A 16,406-nucleotide genomic window follows, 5' to 3' on the forward strand; every position below is an offset into this window, starting at 1 on the left:
CTTCGGGTGAATTATGAGTTATACGGGTACCACAATTCCATGCTTGGATGTCTGCTTTATAGAATTCATAATTTAGTAAGAACATTGCTTTTATCATGACACTATGTCCCTCCAAAATTTTATTTGTATTGTCGCCCCAAAATAAATACATTTAACATCAATGGAGATCTTTCAAGAAAAATTTCAGTTACATTCTCAATAATGCAAAATATTTCACTAAACAAGGATTTCCAAAAGCTTTATTTCAATTCCATTAATTGGATGAAAAACTCAATCCATTAGTGAGATTAGCTGATTCTTTTATTTAAAGCATGTGATCGCATTGGTATAAAATTGGCCTCATTCAACTGTGTGCCAAGATTGTCTTCTGACAATGGAGCCAAAACAATAACAACTGTCACGAACTTTTTGTGCGTGTGTGAGAAACTATAGACTCCAAAGTGAGTACAACTAATTTGAAAGAACAATTGTTTCATTTAAATGGAAAAACCTGCTTTGCGTACTGAAACTTAAATGTGCCTTCTGCTGTCCCATGTGTTAAATTGTTATATCCGGCATAGTTTTTATTGAAATAATTAGTAACTTCAGTAGATTTATAGCAAAATTCAAGGTTGTTACCATTTAACAAAAGTGTTTAGATTATCCTCTAGAGGAGAGCTACTCAACCTTTATTTCCTGCGCTTATTGCATATGTACATAATCTATAAGGTTTTGCTGTTGTTGCTGTTTTTGAGACGGGGTCTCGCTCTGTCATCAGGCTGGAGTGCAGTGGCACGATCTGGGCTCACTGCAACCTCTGCCTCCCGGATTCAAGTGATTCTCCTGCCTCAGCCTTCTGAGTATCTGGGATTACAGGTGCCCACCACCACGCCTGCCTAATTTTTGTACTTTTAGTAGAGACAAGTTTTCACTATGTTGGCCAAGCTGGTCTCGAACTCCTGACCTCAAGTGATTTGCCCGCCTTGGCCTCCCAAAGTGCTGGGATTACAGGCGTGAGCCACCGTGCCCAGCCTATAATATTTTTCCATTTTCCACCGACCCTACTGACTTCATGCATCTTGAAGATTGCAGTAAGAGCCATAGCAGAACTGCAGAAGACAATAAATAGCCGCCAAATATTTCTCCCATCAATACCACCTAAGACAGAAAACTTGACATTCCCTAGCAGCATGTGCCACCGCCCACTTTGTTTTCTTAGCAAGTGTTTTTGCATGCTTTCTTTGAAAAGGAGGGCTTAGTTAAATTGCCCCAGGAAAGTGTTGGAAATAAAGAGAAAGATTAAAGCTGGTCGTCTTTCAGATTTACTGTGCGCTAAGGAGAGAACTCTGTTTACTGAACACAGACCTCACATGCTGCTAGACAAGACCATGGCAGAAGATGGAAATAATCAAATGGAGATCCAGCAAACTCACCTCAGTTTACTTTAATGCAAATATTAATGATATATCTTTTAAAAAATGAAAAAATCCAGGACAAATGCAAACTAGATGGGATGCCCGACCGCAGGAATAACCAGTACTATTACAGACAAAGGGGATACATTGTTACCCTACCAAGAACCCAACACAGCTCAGTGTCCTTGGGAGCCACTACCAATTGATAGGGGTTGACCCACTGGAGGAAACTCCCTAAATGAAATTCCTCAGACCCTGGACAGTCTCTAAAGCGTTATAGACTTGGATTCATTCTCTTTGAAGAGAACCAGTGAATCTCTATATTCTAAATGCTTTTACATAGAGATTAGAAGAGTTCTTATCTAGAATTGTTGGTATCCAATGTGCTCCATTCACTCTCTCAAGGATGGTGACTAATGTTTGGGCCACACTGAATGTGCTGGGAGCTAGGAAGCCACACTGTTGCACACCTCTACACTTCTGATTTACCAGCCAAGTTAAAAATTATGGGCTGGGTGCAGTGGCTCATGCCTGTAATCCCAGCACTTTGGGAGGCCAAGGTGGACAGATCACCTGAGGTCAGGAGTTCGAGACCAGCCTGACCAACATGGAGAAACCCTGTCTCTACTAAAAATACAAAATTAGCTGGGCGTGTGGTGGGGCATGCCTGTAATCCCAGCTACTTAGGAGGCTGAACCCAGAAGGCGGAGGTTGCAGTGAGCTGAGATTGCACCATTGCACTCCAGCCCTGGGCAACAGGAGCAAGATTCTGTCTTAAAAAAATATATATGTACTAATTTATAGTAAACTGATAAAATGTGATTGCAAAAAAGAAAACTGCTCTTTCTCTGAAAACTACATTGAATTCCTTGGAAAGTCTTAAGAAAGGCAAGTCACTAAAATGCTCGTTAAAGTAGATGTGGGTGAAACTACTGTCAAAATTGGGGTGGGAAGGGGACCCTAAAACTGTCGGATTCTGCATTCAGATTTCTTCACACGTTTTAGGTTCTTGCTCTACTTTAAAGGAACTCATCACAGATGGTAAACAACCTAACAAAATATAGTAATAAAAAAAGGATGTGTTGGGCTCTCCTGTGTACCAGACACTGCCCCTTCACATATTCTGTGTCATGGGATCCTGCCAACAACCACACAAAGCAGGTAGTCTTATGATTCCGATTGTACTACAAAATCAGCTGAGACCTAGAGAGGTTAATGTTGAGTAATTGCCCATTGTGACATGGCTGCTAGATGGTGAAGCCAGGAGTAAATTCTATAATTGTTTGGCTGCAAAGTCTATGCATACTATACTTCTTGTGTTTTGTTCCTGGAGCATAAATCCTGAAAGAAAAAAATCAGCCGATAAGTTCTGGTGATAAAGGTCCAGAGAGTGAACAAGTGACCACGAATAGAGGTATACTTTCAGGAACCCAGAAGATTCTCCCGGCTCTCCCCCTTTACCTCCTACCTACATCTTCTTCCACCTTCTGTTGACTGAGCCTGAAATTATTTTTTATTCCACAAATAGAGGGACAAATGCCCCCTGGGAGAGGAGCCAAGGGCTCACAAAGTATATCTGCTGCATTTGGGGAAAACCTGACAGTGCCTTGTCAGCACTACAGGCAGAGTAATTACTAAACTTTGCCAAATTTGCAGCTGCTTTTATCAGCCTCTGTAAAATTCTGTAAATGATCAATGAAGTTGCTCCAAGACCTTCCCAGTTGGGTCAGGGGAAGATAGAGAATTCTGAAGAAGTATTCTAGGCAACAGAGTACCTAGGAAACGGGGGCACAAAATGGGGCCACTTTATACTTTGCTAAGTAACCAAAGGATCACTGTGGCCATTTAATGAGCACCTACTAAGTGTCTGGTACTTTATATGGATGGAGGTTAAGAAACTTGCCAAAGCCACATAGTTATAGCAGCAGAACTGGAATATAGGCCTGATGCTGGCTGGCTTTGCTCTCCCACCACCACCTCCCTGAAACTGTCACTGCCAGGGAAGAGCAAATGTCCTAGCAAGGACCTGCAGAGGCCCAGAGCTCAGAGTTAGGGCTGGACATGGAAGCTGTCTCCCTGAGGACCACGGTCCTCACAGAAGCCAGGCAAACCCAAGGTCCCAGATACAGTTAGAGGCTGAGAGCAGAGAGCAGGATCTGGAGCAGGGCCAGGAGAGAGGCCAGTCGCTGTCTTGTAATAACTCATTCTGCCACTTTCCATTATCGCAAGGATAATACACATTCTTTGTAGAAATGTTGGAAACCATGGAAAATAGAAAAAAGAAAACATTTCAACCAACCAGAGAAACACTGTTAATACTTTAGTATGCTATATCTTTTCAACCTCTTTGCTCTGGGAAAGTGCATTTTTTTTTAAAAGATGGGACAATATATGTTTTCCTTTACTAATATTGGGTAAACATTTTACCCACGCTGTTACAATTCTTTTTCAATATCATTTCTAATGTTTACAATATCATTTTAATGTTTGCATGGGTAAAATGAGGACACAAGACCCTAACTAGAATCTAACCCATTTGGGACCAAATTTTAGCCCTACCATTTCCTATCTTATGTGACAAAACTTCTCTTGTCTCTATGACTCCCAGCCCCCCACTCCACACACCCACAGGCATAACAACACAACCTCTTCCTAGGTATGCTGGGAAGATTGTATGAGAAAATGAACTGAAAGCATTAAGCACAATGTCATGTAAATGTTAATGATTATCATTACTGTAATTTATCTAACAAATTCCCCATTCTCAGACATTTGGGCTTTTCAGGTTTCCACAATTACAAATCAGATGCAAGGAACACCATTATAGATGGTGTTTCTCCATAATCATGTCTCAATATAAAATTACTGTATCAAAGGGTAAACTTTGGAAGAATTTTATACATACTGTCAAACTATTCTTCAGAAGGTTTGTATTGATTTATAACTAATTTGATGGCCCCTTAAGGAAGCTGGTTATGAAATCAGGAACCGATGATGAACTATGAGTCCAGAGGCAAGGGGCAATCAGCCTTTGTAGATGACCCCAGAATGTGAGACCTGCTAAGAGGGCCTGCTGCCCGCTCTTCCCTTGTCCTTAGAGTTGGGTCTAGGGTCTACTAAGGGGACGAGCCTGAAAAAACGGGATGGGCCCTGGCTGGCATTGAATTAAGGGAGAGGTGGATAGCAGGTGCCAAAAGATATTGGAAAAGGACTCAGTGGATCTATAAAAACCAATCCCATGATTTGCTTACTTGGATTGTTTTAATGTGTTACTAATTATTGGCAAGTATTTCTCAGACATTTTAATTTAGGTGCTATTTTTAAATCATAACTAACTCAAAACAGCATACATGTATAATTTTGTGTAATGTAGAATACATTGAATTTTTGTACAGTGACTATCCTTTATTCCGAGATTACATCCTTTACATTTTTTTTTTCTTAGTTTATGTTCTTTTAAGTTGAAATGATGGTGACACTTGGTGGTAGAGTATTTTAAAGTCCCCTAGTTGGCAAATAAAATTGCCCGCTTCCAATTTTAGCCTTAAATTTGATTAACCCCTGGAATCCATGTGTCTGGAAGCTAATGACCAGGTGACACATAATCCAGTCTTTAAACCTTCATTTCTCCAACATTCAGTGAGTAGCTACTGAGTCCAAGGCGAACAGACATCCTTTCCCTGACCCAAAGAGCTCATGCATGGTCTTTGGATCAAATATTAGTGCAGCACCAGGAAGGGCATATTGGCTCTGAAGTGACAGGCTGGAAGGGTCAGAGAGGTATGAGAGCGTGGAATCACAGTCCATCACAGGGTCCTTTACTCTTCTTAATTCTTTTTTTTTTTTTTTTTTTTGAGACAGAGTCCTGCTCTGTCGCCCAGGCTGGAGTGCAGTGGCATGATCTTAGCTCACTGCAACCTCTGCCTCCTGGGTTCAAGTGTTTCTCCTGTCTCAGTCTCCCAAGTAGCTGGGACTATGGGAGCACACCACCACACCCAGCTAATTTTTTGTACTTTTAGTAGAGATGGGGTTTCACCATGTTAGCCAGGATGGTCTCAATCTCCTGACCTCGTGATCCACCCACCTCGGCCTCCCACTCTTCTTAATTCTTACAGGAATTGTTTAACTCATTATTAAATATTGGAGCCTTTGGGGAAATAAAATTTACTACAACAAACACCTCCTCATAGGTGCAAAATACATATTTCTGGAATTAAAAGGACCAAATGGAACTAAATCTGAGACAAGAGTAGAGGTAAAATATTCCAGACACCAAGTTTTATAACTAAGTGGAAGAAGTCAGCCATACGCTTTAAAAATATATTTATTAGGCAATTGTTTGGTTGAGAACACTCAAAGGAAGGAAAAACTATGTGTAGTTGCATACAACAGGTACATGAAAGCTATAGTAAACTTTTCATTGACATTCAGAAAAATCCCTAAAGAAAAAGAATTGCAAATCAAAACATCATCAGTAACATCTATGACAAATCAACCAAGTATGAAATTCTATACAGACATGGAATACATCATATATCAGTGAAACAGGGGACTAGGCTGTTTGGACATATATATGCGAACAAGTGTTTTTCTTTTTCCTTTCTTTTTTTTTTTTTTTTTTTGAGACAGAGTCTTGCTCTGTCACCCAGGCTGGAGTGCAGTGGTGTGATCTTGGCTCACTGCAAGCTCCACCTCCTGGGTTCAAGCGATTCTCCTGCCTCAGCCTCCTGAGTAGCTGGGATTAAAGGCACCCGCCACCATGCCCGGCTAATTTTTGTATTTTTTAGTAGAGACAAGTGTTTTCTAGTATACTAAACCTATAATGGTAAAAGTGAAAAAGATAAATGTTTTTGTTGTTTGAGCAGAGAAATGTTTTGGACTTAAGATGTTAAACACACAGAAAATCTTTCAAACCATTCTTCTTCAAAGCTTTCTCTGTGGCTGGGGGCAAGAGGAATTCTGGAAAGAATAGTCGTACACATTTTGGTGGAACTTCCTGAACATTTACACGAGGCAAGATTTTTGAGAGCTTTATTGGCTTGCCAGTTTTGAGTGTAGTTGCTAGTTCCTTGAGCAAAGGTATATCCTGTGTCATAGCATAAAATATTCATTGGAATTCCAGCAAATATCCAGATAGTTGGGAGGGGAATAGACATGGCAGCATTTTTTGCTTAAGGATGATGACAATTCTGTCAACAAAAAGCTAGCCTGTAGCATCCTGCAAGTTGGAGTTCAAAAGAGAAAATACAAAAACAAGCCTCATCCAAACTTTCCCCCTCACCTGCTTCAAACTCAGATTCTTGTCAAGACTAACATGATTGAATTCATTTAATGTGAATAAATAAGTGATGTTAGCTTAAAACAGCATCTATCACTAGCACATTCTTTTCTACTGATTTCAACCAGACGTTCATTCTCTAGATAAAAAATATTTATGTTGTGAATTCACTGAATTAACATTGGTCACTAATCACCCAGTTAAGTTACAATTGTATATATTCTGGCTGGTGTTGCAATTTAAATTGCCAAAAAATAGGCTAATCATTAGCTAATGAACTATATTAGACATTGTTTATCTGTTAATGACATTATCTTTATCCTTTAATGACATTATTTACAAGAGATTCAGTGTTTGTGAAAGCAGAAAGCTCTATTCACTCATTGTGACAAGAAATTTTGACACGTAAATATGTATGTCATGTTTTAAAGATATACATACTACCTTTTAAAAGACAGGAGAGTCTTTCAGGCATCAAACTTGCAAAAAATCTCACAGTTTTTTTTAACAGCATAATTCAAGTATATGAGTAAATAAAAAAATAGAAAAAAAGTTAAAACTGCCAACGTGGAACTAAAAATTATAGAATGCTTGTAATTATATGAGATTCTTAATAAAAGTATTGGCATGAAAAAGTGGAAATTCAAGTCAAATCGCATCACAACAACATGCACTGCAATAAAAAGTTTACTATAAAATGATTTTCAAGGTGTGGCCAGGCACTAGAGGTGTTTCTAAATCTCATTACAGTAAAACTTCTAATTTTGAGTAACTCATGGCAATGAATGTTTAAAGCAATCATTTAAAAGTTCTTACTTATACAACAGTTACTCCCTGTAATGAAAATGATCCAACACTTGATTATGTGCCACCGTGTAAGGTGTGGTGACAAACACCTCATTGCTTGATAACCAGGAAAATGGAAACACAGAGTAAAAAAAGATCACTTTACTTTCCCTACATTAATGAAGAATGTGTTGAGTGTAATTACTGCTAGCAGACACATTAACTGTGTCTACAAAATTGACCAGTTGTTGGAGGAACAGCCTATCTTGAATTTATGTTGAGCCAAATACACAGCAACACAATGGGGTGAACAGCCAGCCCCTTGATCCAGTGTCAACCGGAGATGTTTATTTCACAATTTAAAGAAGTTATCAGTTGCCTGCTGCAACAAAACACACAAGTGATTGTGAGCTCCTTAAGGATAAAATCCTTGGCTTATTAATTGTTAGAGTTTAGAACATGTCAGGCACATACTAAATGCTTATGAAATGATGGACTTTTACAAATAATACTCCTCAGTTAAGTTCCTCTTTTCCCTGAGTCTTAAATGATTTAAGGAGTATGATAAAATAAAGAAGTTACAAACAATAAAAAGGCAATGGTATAAGAGGACAAATTAAAGATCTCTTCCTCTAAACATATTCTCTGAGTTTCCAGATTAATACCACTGAAGGACAATGGTGGTCCCTACTGCATTAACTACTCCCTGGAGGTGAATTAGGCCAAGACTAGACATAAACCCACAAGAGAGGAGGCTAAGCAATGAATTAGAAGTTGGGATTGTTTTCCTCCAAAGCAATCAGCTGTGTGATGGAGGTCAAGGTTTTCTTGTTTGTTTCCTCTCAAGTAGGATGTATCTGTAGACAAAAATTCTAAGGCTTCAGGAAGCTGAACTACCTCTTTTGGATTTATTGGGCCCTCTCCGGGACAATAATGTTTAATGCCCTAATTAGTATCCCATGAACTTAAATGAGTCAGTGTTTTTTTTTTTTTTAAATATTGATGCACTCTTAGGAATTAACTGCATAATCAGCTTGCTAGTGTTCTGTATTTAGACCACATTGGTGCAGTTTTAGTGTCAGAACGAATCTCAGAAATATTTTTCTAGAGAAATGATTCTAATTATGATTGTGTTTGGATGTTTCCAAATTAAATAATCAATCGATTATGTCATCATGATTATCTTTCTTTTTGATGAAGGAAAAAACAGTCATGGCAGGAATTTCCCTAAATGGTTCCATCCATTCCACAGTTGTGAACCAATAACTTCATGAAGGAACTGCTTATATGACTATTGCACAGAATTATGAAAAAGTTATTTTTGGGTTAATACCTTTAGTATGCAAAGAGTTGACTGTATAGGAAGCAATGTCAATATAAATGAAAATTATATACTTATAACTAAATGTATAATATTTAGTTGAAGATGTCTATTCATTCATAATTACAATTAAGAGAGGGTCTGGAAGTCCAGGTAATCATATCTATCAGATAAGCAATGGGATATAAGCAGCAAAACTAATTTGGAGACAGGACACAGCATAGGCATTTAAAAATAAACGGCTATAAGATTTTTGAAAGTTTTTAATATCAATAAGCAGTAGCATTTAGGGGATTCTCAGTTTTTCACATAAGCCTGCCTTCATCACTTGAAAAATTTCTATATTCATTAACTTTCTTGTAATCTTGCCAGAGCACGTTACAAATTGTTCCCTTATTCACAAATCGAAGCCTTATAATTGACTTAAAAATTTTTGTTAAGCCATATAAGGCAGTTTGTGATTACCCATAATTGTTTTAAAAAGTTTCATTTCCTGAATATTAACACATGCAACTCAACTTAATTTAAAAATGTATGTTACACATTTCATATTCATTCTCTTCTGAGCATACAGAACAGGATATTTAGGTGTGATTTTTAGTATTCATCACTCTAAAATTCTGCTGTGTGAACATCACTATAAAAAATTTTAGGGAAACAGTATTTATTTTTAAACATTTTATATAAGGTGAATGATAATTTTTGTACATACTCTGGAGCTGTACTGTTCTGAGGGGTAGCCTCGAGCTACTGGATACTTGAAATGTGACTAGTGCAACTGAAGAACTGAATTTTTAACTTTAATTAATTTTAAGTTTAAAGGTTTACCGTTGTTTCAGTTACTGGAAAACTTTTAAGTGTGCTTAGACAACTTAGGTTGTTGAATCTACTTTTTATCTGTAAATTTTATGAAATCTAAATACATCAAATATTACCAATGAAAACTTAGTGTCCAAATTGAGGGTTTCTGTAAGTGTAAAAGGCATGCCAGATTTCAAAGACTTAGTATGAAAAAAAAGAATGTAAATTTCTTTTTAATAATTTTTGTATTGATTGCTCATGTGCCTCATGTTATATTTCTCTTGGATAGCACTGCTCTAGAGCTTTATGAAAATTGCTAGTTTTTAAAAGTTACATTTTAAATTTTGTATTGTAATGTCATTCTTTTAACCAAATAATTTTGATCATTATGAAAAAGCAAAGCAAATTTGCATTTACCTACCAAGAAGTGCTCTAATTGCTCACTCTGCTCTTCCTCCTTTCTCTGAATTGCAAAGCCCTCACCAGCACCCGCAGCAGAATGCAAAATCATAGGCAGTGAATATGCAGAAATAGTGTATGAGAGCACTGATAATTGTGCAATCAAATCAAACTGCTCACACCCTACAAATGATATCTTTTTTCCCTCCCAAATGTTTCCGGATCTATGTGTTCCTAATTCCAAAATTAACCTTCAGCTTCCTCCCAAGTTCTGCTGTGCTACGTCTTCCGGTTTAGAGTAATAAGCGGTGACTGTACTCGCAATGTGCTAGGTCATGTATTAATACTAGATTCTGTCCAGGCCCGAGAACTTTCATCTTTCAGAGTGGAGAGCTTTCTCTGGGAGAAGGGTTCAAATCCCAGAAGTCTGAACACTGCCACCCGGTACTTCTTGGACATGATGTTGTACAGAATGGGGTTGATGGCAGCGCTGAGGTAGAAGAGGACAAAGGACACGAGGTTGCAGTACTGGCTGATCTGAGCAATCTCCAAGGAGCCAGGCTCAAAGGATTTTGAAAATAAATATCGCCCTACGTGGAAGGGGAGCCAGCAGAGGATGAAGGCAAACACCACTACAGCTAAAAGGACAATGGGAGAGAGATAGTCAGCTCAAGAAATGTCACAGCAAATCACATTCTATTTTTAAGACTTTGTTTTTGTTTCATGGTCTATGACCATTGATTTCAGAGAAACATTGTGTCCTGCTCTTCCTGTTCCAACATTTTAACAAAGATTCAGTCTGTCTGGACCAACAGTTCAACAATTTTTACTGAGCTCCCCAGTCATTTCTATTTAACAACTATCTGAGTGATTTTGTAGTGAGTTGACACATTGACTCAACTGACTAGACCATTTATTCACAATAGTCCAGCAGTTTTTATGTGTTAGACACAACAGACACACTTATGAGGTAAAGTGGTTGTACTCAACCATAGCTGTGTATCCGAGTCTCCTGGGGCACTTTTTAAAACAATGCAGATTCCTTGGATGTAGTATAGACTCAGTCAATTTAAATCTCTAAGAGGGAGATCAGGACATATGTTTTATCTTCTCTTTTTGTTTTTTAAGTTTCACAGAGGATTGAATATACAGTTAGGATTAAGAATCACTGAGATGAATGATTCTATGCCACTTACAATAGACTTAAGTAAGGCTATTATTAAACCAACTCATATAAATTATCATCCATCCAAGTCTTCATTTTGCCTATGTAAGATAATTTTTAATGATCTCTAAATGTTTAGATTGTTTTAAATTCAGAAATCAGGGAAAAATAATAACAAATAATTTTTTAGTCGTTGTAACACTTTAGTGATCCCCTTCAAATTGTCAAGGAAGAAAAAAGTTAACATTGGTGTTGAGACACCAATGAAGAAATTAATGACTTGAAAATAAAATTGGAGGAAATTATTAAACTTATCCTTAAAACTAAGTTGTATAGTAGCAACTTAACTGCCACAGTAACAATGTGACTCTCATAGGTGAGAGCTTAGGATCCCTTGGAGGACACTAGCAGGTTTATAACCTATGAGTCATATCACGAGAATCACCGGTCCAGAAAATAAAATCTTTGACATTCCTTGAATAAACTCTATCACTTTAATATGGAGGATCCAGGAACTGTAAAATTGGAAATATGAAATCATCCTGGAATGACTTCTAAGAAGCCTTAAAATATGCCATTAAGTATGAAGTCTTGACTATAATATCTAAATAATAAAATATAAAGACCTTGGTTTTGAAAATGCAAGTAGAGTTAATATTTTGCTGGGATGTAACCATATTTATTATTACTTCACTTGTACCAAACACATATACTTAAAGAAGCTGAATTTGTGCAATAAACATTCAGCAAATCCAGTTATGACATTGTGCCCAGATGCTCCTGAAGGGTCATTTGGGGAAGTAGTGAATTCTGTTGGTTTCCACAAAGTCTCCTTTCCTCCTGTTGGAGCTTTGTTTATTCTAGTTTATCCTTACCTTATCCTAGTCTATCCTACCTGAAGAGGCAGGTAATCATAAAAACAAATGAGACTTCACTGATTTGTCACTGACTTCCTTACAAAGCTGTACGAACAGCAGCAGGGTAAACAGAATTGATGCAATTATCTGAAAAAATGCAGGGCAGTAAACAAATCACAATATTGAAAGAAAAATGAATAATCTCTAAGAGGATTATCCAAATTGATCATGTCTTTGGTTGAATTTACCGCTGAACGCTTTCTAGATCCAAACCCTGCTTTTCTTAACGTAACTTAGATATTCACAAATCCTACTTGAGGCAGGAAGTCAGTCCTCACTTTTAACGCTTGAAGACCACAATGGACTTTTATAAGATATCTCGATTTTTAAAGTGGAGTTTCTGGGCTGATATAAAATTTATTTTAGGGAAATACAAATATGGGACATTTTTGCATGAAAGAGAGAAAGGAGAGATAGGAAGAAAGAGACACAAAGAGATAGAGACGGTAAGAAAGACACTGACAAAGTAAAGGGGGAGGAGAGAGAGACAGACAGAGACAGAGAGAAAGATTGAGAGACCAAAAACATCACTCAAGAAAGCAAGAGGAGAGAATAATTGAGAGAAACGCAGAGAGACAGAGGCCCAGAGAAACTGAAGAAAGAGGTAGCGACTCAGGGGGAAATAGAGATGGAGACTCAGAGAGAAGGGAGAAGGCACAGGGAGAGGATAGGACCCGCGAGAGAAAGCCTGAGCGCGCGCTGAGACCCACCCAGCATTTTCACGGTTTGCTTGTGGTTCTGGTCCCTGAGCGAGGCACCCACGACAGCATCGCCGCGCCTCCTCCGCCACAGCTTCCTGCCGATGAGACTGTAGAGGACCGTGAGACAGAAGACAGGAAGGAAGAAGAAGATGCTGGACACCCACACCATGACCGTGAGCAGTCCAGAGCGCACCGCAAACTCGGTGGGGCGGCACTCGTTGGTGTCCCAAGGGTCGGTGCCGTTCTCGTGCTCCACCCCGACTAGCACGAAGATGGGCCCGGCGCTGCAGAAGGCCACGGCCCAGATGACGAAGATGACCAGCTTCACCCGCCCCTTGGTGACCACCACCTTGGCCCGCAGTGGGAAGCAGATGGCGAAGTAGCGCTCGACGCTCAGCGCTGTGATGGTGAGCACCGTGGCGTAGGTGCAGCTCTCACTGACGAATTGGAAGAGTTTGCAGAGGAGGTCGCCGAAGTTCCAGGGCCGGTACTGCCAGAGGCGAACGAGGTCCAGGGGCATGCAGAGGAAGATGAGCAGATCGGAGAAGGCCATGCTGGACAGGTAGAGGTTGGTGGTGGTGCGCAGCTCGCGGAAGCGCGACACCACCAGCATGGTGAGCAGGTTGCCAGCGATGCCCACCACGAAGAGTGCCACGCAGGTGGCTGTGACGCCCGCCAGCAGCGGCGCGGGGAAGAGCTGCAGCAGCTCGTCGCCCAGCGAGTCGTTGCCGGGGGAAGCATCCCAGTCCAGGTCGGCCAGTGTGAGGTTGAACCCCGGCTCTTCGCTGGGCGTCGCGTTCCACATGCTGCCGGCTCAACTGAACAGGCTCTGGGACGTGACTGCGCTGGGAGGCTGGACCGAGCTGGCTCCCGAGGAGGTCCGCTTAGGCGCGGGAGGGTGCGAGGGAGGAGCGGGTGCAGACGCGTAGGGAGGATGCTTGGAGAAGAAAGAGAGGGAGGTGAGAGGCAGAAGCCGAGGAAGAAGGTGAGATGGGGACAAGGAAGAGGGAGAGAGACTGGTGGTCAGTGGGTGAGAGAGTGACCCACTGCTTTCTCTGACACCTCCCCTTTCCCCCACCAACTCCCCCAAAGTTTCTCCCAACACATCCTCCGGCCGGCGCCCACACGCATACCTGTCACCAGCCCTGCCTCGCATTTGCGTTCTCGATCCAGTTCCATCTCGCACTTCCCAAAGCGTCGCAGCGAGTGGGGACCGCAGGGACCAGGCGCCGCGAAGCGGGAGCGTGAGGCGCTCTCTCCGAAGCCCTGGGCGACGCTGGACTAGTGTGCCCCGGAAGGACAGGTCACACCCGGGGGTGGGGGTGAAGACGACGGTGGCGGTGGGGAGGACACCTTTAGCAGCTGGGACCTGATTTCTTCCTCCACAAGGCTGCAGCTGGCTATGGCCCTGGTGGAAAGAAAAAGCGAGCTTGACCAACTCGACTTGGGAAGGGGGATAGAGAGAGAAAAGAAAGACCTTGTGTTTGTATTCATACCGGTGAGCACCAAAGAATAGTCTCACGCAGTTCTAGGACCCAGGTTCAGCGATGTGACTACTTGTCCAAGGTCACACAGCGAGCTGGGGACTCGGGGACCAGTGTCGGATCTCCCACCCGGTTGGGACTTCTGAGCGCAGAGGGGCAAGATATGTGAATAAACCCTGTCCAGAATCCCAGTCCTTTGTATCACTTGGTAGTGGTAGAGAGTCTGCTGTAGGGGATATTACTTTTGCTTGATGCAAACCTGGTGGCGGGGTGCCGAGGGTGGTCAGGGAGGGAACAGGAGAAAGTAAAAAGGCAGGGTTGGAGGTGTGTGGAGGCGGCAAGTGAAGAAGAGGCTGTGAGGCTGGCGCGTCGAGAGTGTGCAGGAAACATTTTTTGAGGCATAATTGAGAGAGATCAGCCATTTAGTAGCCGTATTCCCTCGGGCAAGGTCTTCAACTTCCTGAGCATTACGTCTTTTTCTTTGAATTGCAATGATTTGTGCGGACCACTGGGGGTGATATCAAGTGTCAGGGACCACCGGAGGCACTCAATAAATAGAAGACGCGTTGCTGTTGAGAAGTAGAAGCTGTGCCGGTGGGAACAGGTCAAAGGCCACTCCTACACTAGCAAGGTGACCCTCTGGACGCGGTCTGTGCGTCTCCTGCTCAGAGCCAGAAATCAGCACCCGAAGGCATGAGACTGCCGGTTGCCAGCGAATTCACAAATCCGACCGGCCCCTCCCGGCCCACCGACCTCGGGACCGCCCCAGGAACATATTCAGCACTGTGGCCAGCGCCACATCCATCCTACCGCAAAGCGCCGGGGGAGGAATGGCTTCCCTGTCACTCTCACCGTTTTTAACTTGCGCTTCTAACGCCTCAGTCCTACCCCACGGAGGAGCAGGGCAGACTCCCACGAAGCACAGGCCGGCGTTAGCCACTGCCTTGACCATACACATCGGCGCTCACCCGATGAGATACCACGTACTGTGTATGAGAGAGTATCCCCCTCAGTTGAATGCGTTTGTACTTGCCTTTCACAGACAGTTTGCACCACCTCTACTACCTAAATTGTTAATACTTAAAAGTCCACAAAGACCTAAGACTGAATGTGTGCACAAATGCGTGAAAGACTCCATACAGTAAATTACTACATGAGAGAAGTTTGATACAGGAAATTTAACATAGTGGTTTGGTTGCCGCTGGCGTGTTAGACATTGGACCAAACTGAGTTTTGTTTTGTTTTGCTTTGTTTTGTTTTGGTTTGCTGGTTTTGTTTTGAGGCGGAGTCTCCCTCTGTCGCCCAGGCTGGAGTGCAGTGGCGCGATCTCTGCTCACTGCAACTTCCGCCTCCCAGTATTGGATCTCCCACCCGGTTTGGACTTCTGAGCGCATAAGTCCGGGTTCAAGCAACTCTTCTGCCTCAGTCTCTCTAGTAGCTGGGACTACAGGCGTGTGCCACCACGCCTGGATAATTTTTTTTGTATTTTTAGTAGAGACAGGGTTTCACCATACTGGCCAGTCTTGTCTCGAACTCCTGACCTTGTGATCTGCCCGCCTCGCTCTCCCAAAGTGCTGGGATTACAGCCGTGAGCCACTGTGCCCGGCCCCAAATTAAGTTTTTAAAACATTAATTTCAGACTACTATTTTTTAAGTATCACAACTAAGTCAAACTACCAATTCCTAACAAGTTTTTATTTAATCAATAACTTTGTTACTCCCTGACCTGTATTATCAGTAGGTTAATGTATGTGGAAAGAAAGTGGACTGGGATAAATCAGAATACTATGGGAAGTTATTGCCTAAGACTGAGAATCAGGAAAATATTGTGGGATATATTTCTAGTCTACTCAGTGCTAAAGCTATGGTTGATAGGTGAAAAAACTGAAAACAAAAACCACTAAAACTATTGTGATAAAAAAAAATTTCATGTTAGCTAAAATAGCCAGCCATTTAATGGCACTCAACCAGTTTCTAAAATACAGAGAAATCTATATTGCATGACCAAGAAGAAACAGAGGGTGCTATTGTAGTTGATCTATTTATTCACAACATGTAAAATATTATGTAATACTGTATATAAAACTATCTCTAGTAAGTGGTAGGTACTAGGATAACAAAATAAATAAAACCCAGACAGATCCTATATTTATAAACTTG

General features: G+C 41.2%; 1 protein-coding gene across 1 annotated transcript; it reads right to left on the minus strand.

Annotated features, from left to right (window-relative positions):
• Positions 1 to 5,706: 5,706 nt before the first annotated feature.
• On the minus strand, positions 5,707 to 14,024 carry GHSR (growth hormone secretagogue receptor). The gene is made up of 3 exons (XM_054681248.1): positions 13,896 to 14,024; positions 12,772 to 13,699; positions 5,707 to 10,617 (listed from the first exon to the last, which is right to left on the minus strand). Exons 2-3 carry the CDS (start codon positions 13,565 to 13,567, stop codon positions 10,313 to 10,315), a joined length of 1,101 nt encoding a protein of 366 aa, XP_054537223.1. The 5' UTR covers positions 13,568 to 13,699; positions 13,896 to 14,024; the 3' UTR covers positions 5,707 to 10,312.
• Positions 14,025 to 16,406: the final 2,382 nt, after the last annotated feature.

The sequence above is a fragment of the Pan troglodytes genome, chromosome 2 (genome assembly GCF_028858775.2).
Source record: "Pan troglodytes isolate AG18354 chromosome 2, NHGRI_mPanTro3-v2.0_pri, whole genome shotgun sequence".
Lineage (NCBI taxonomy): Eukaryota > Metazoa > Chordata > Mammalia > Primates > Hominidae > Pan > Pan troglodytes.

Coding starts and splice junctions, on each gene's coding strand:
- GHSR (XM_054681248.1), bottom strand. CDS start 13,567: ATGTGGAACGCGACGCCCAGCGAAGAGCCGGGGTTCAACCTCACACTG. Junction 10,618..12,771: donor GCAAACCGTGAAAATGCTGG/GTGGGTCTCAGC, acceptor TTGTCCTTTTAG/CTGTAGTGGTGTTTGCCTTC.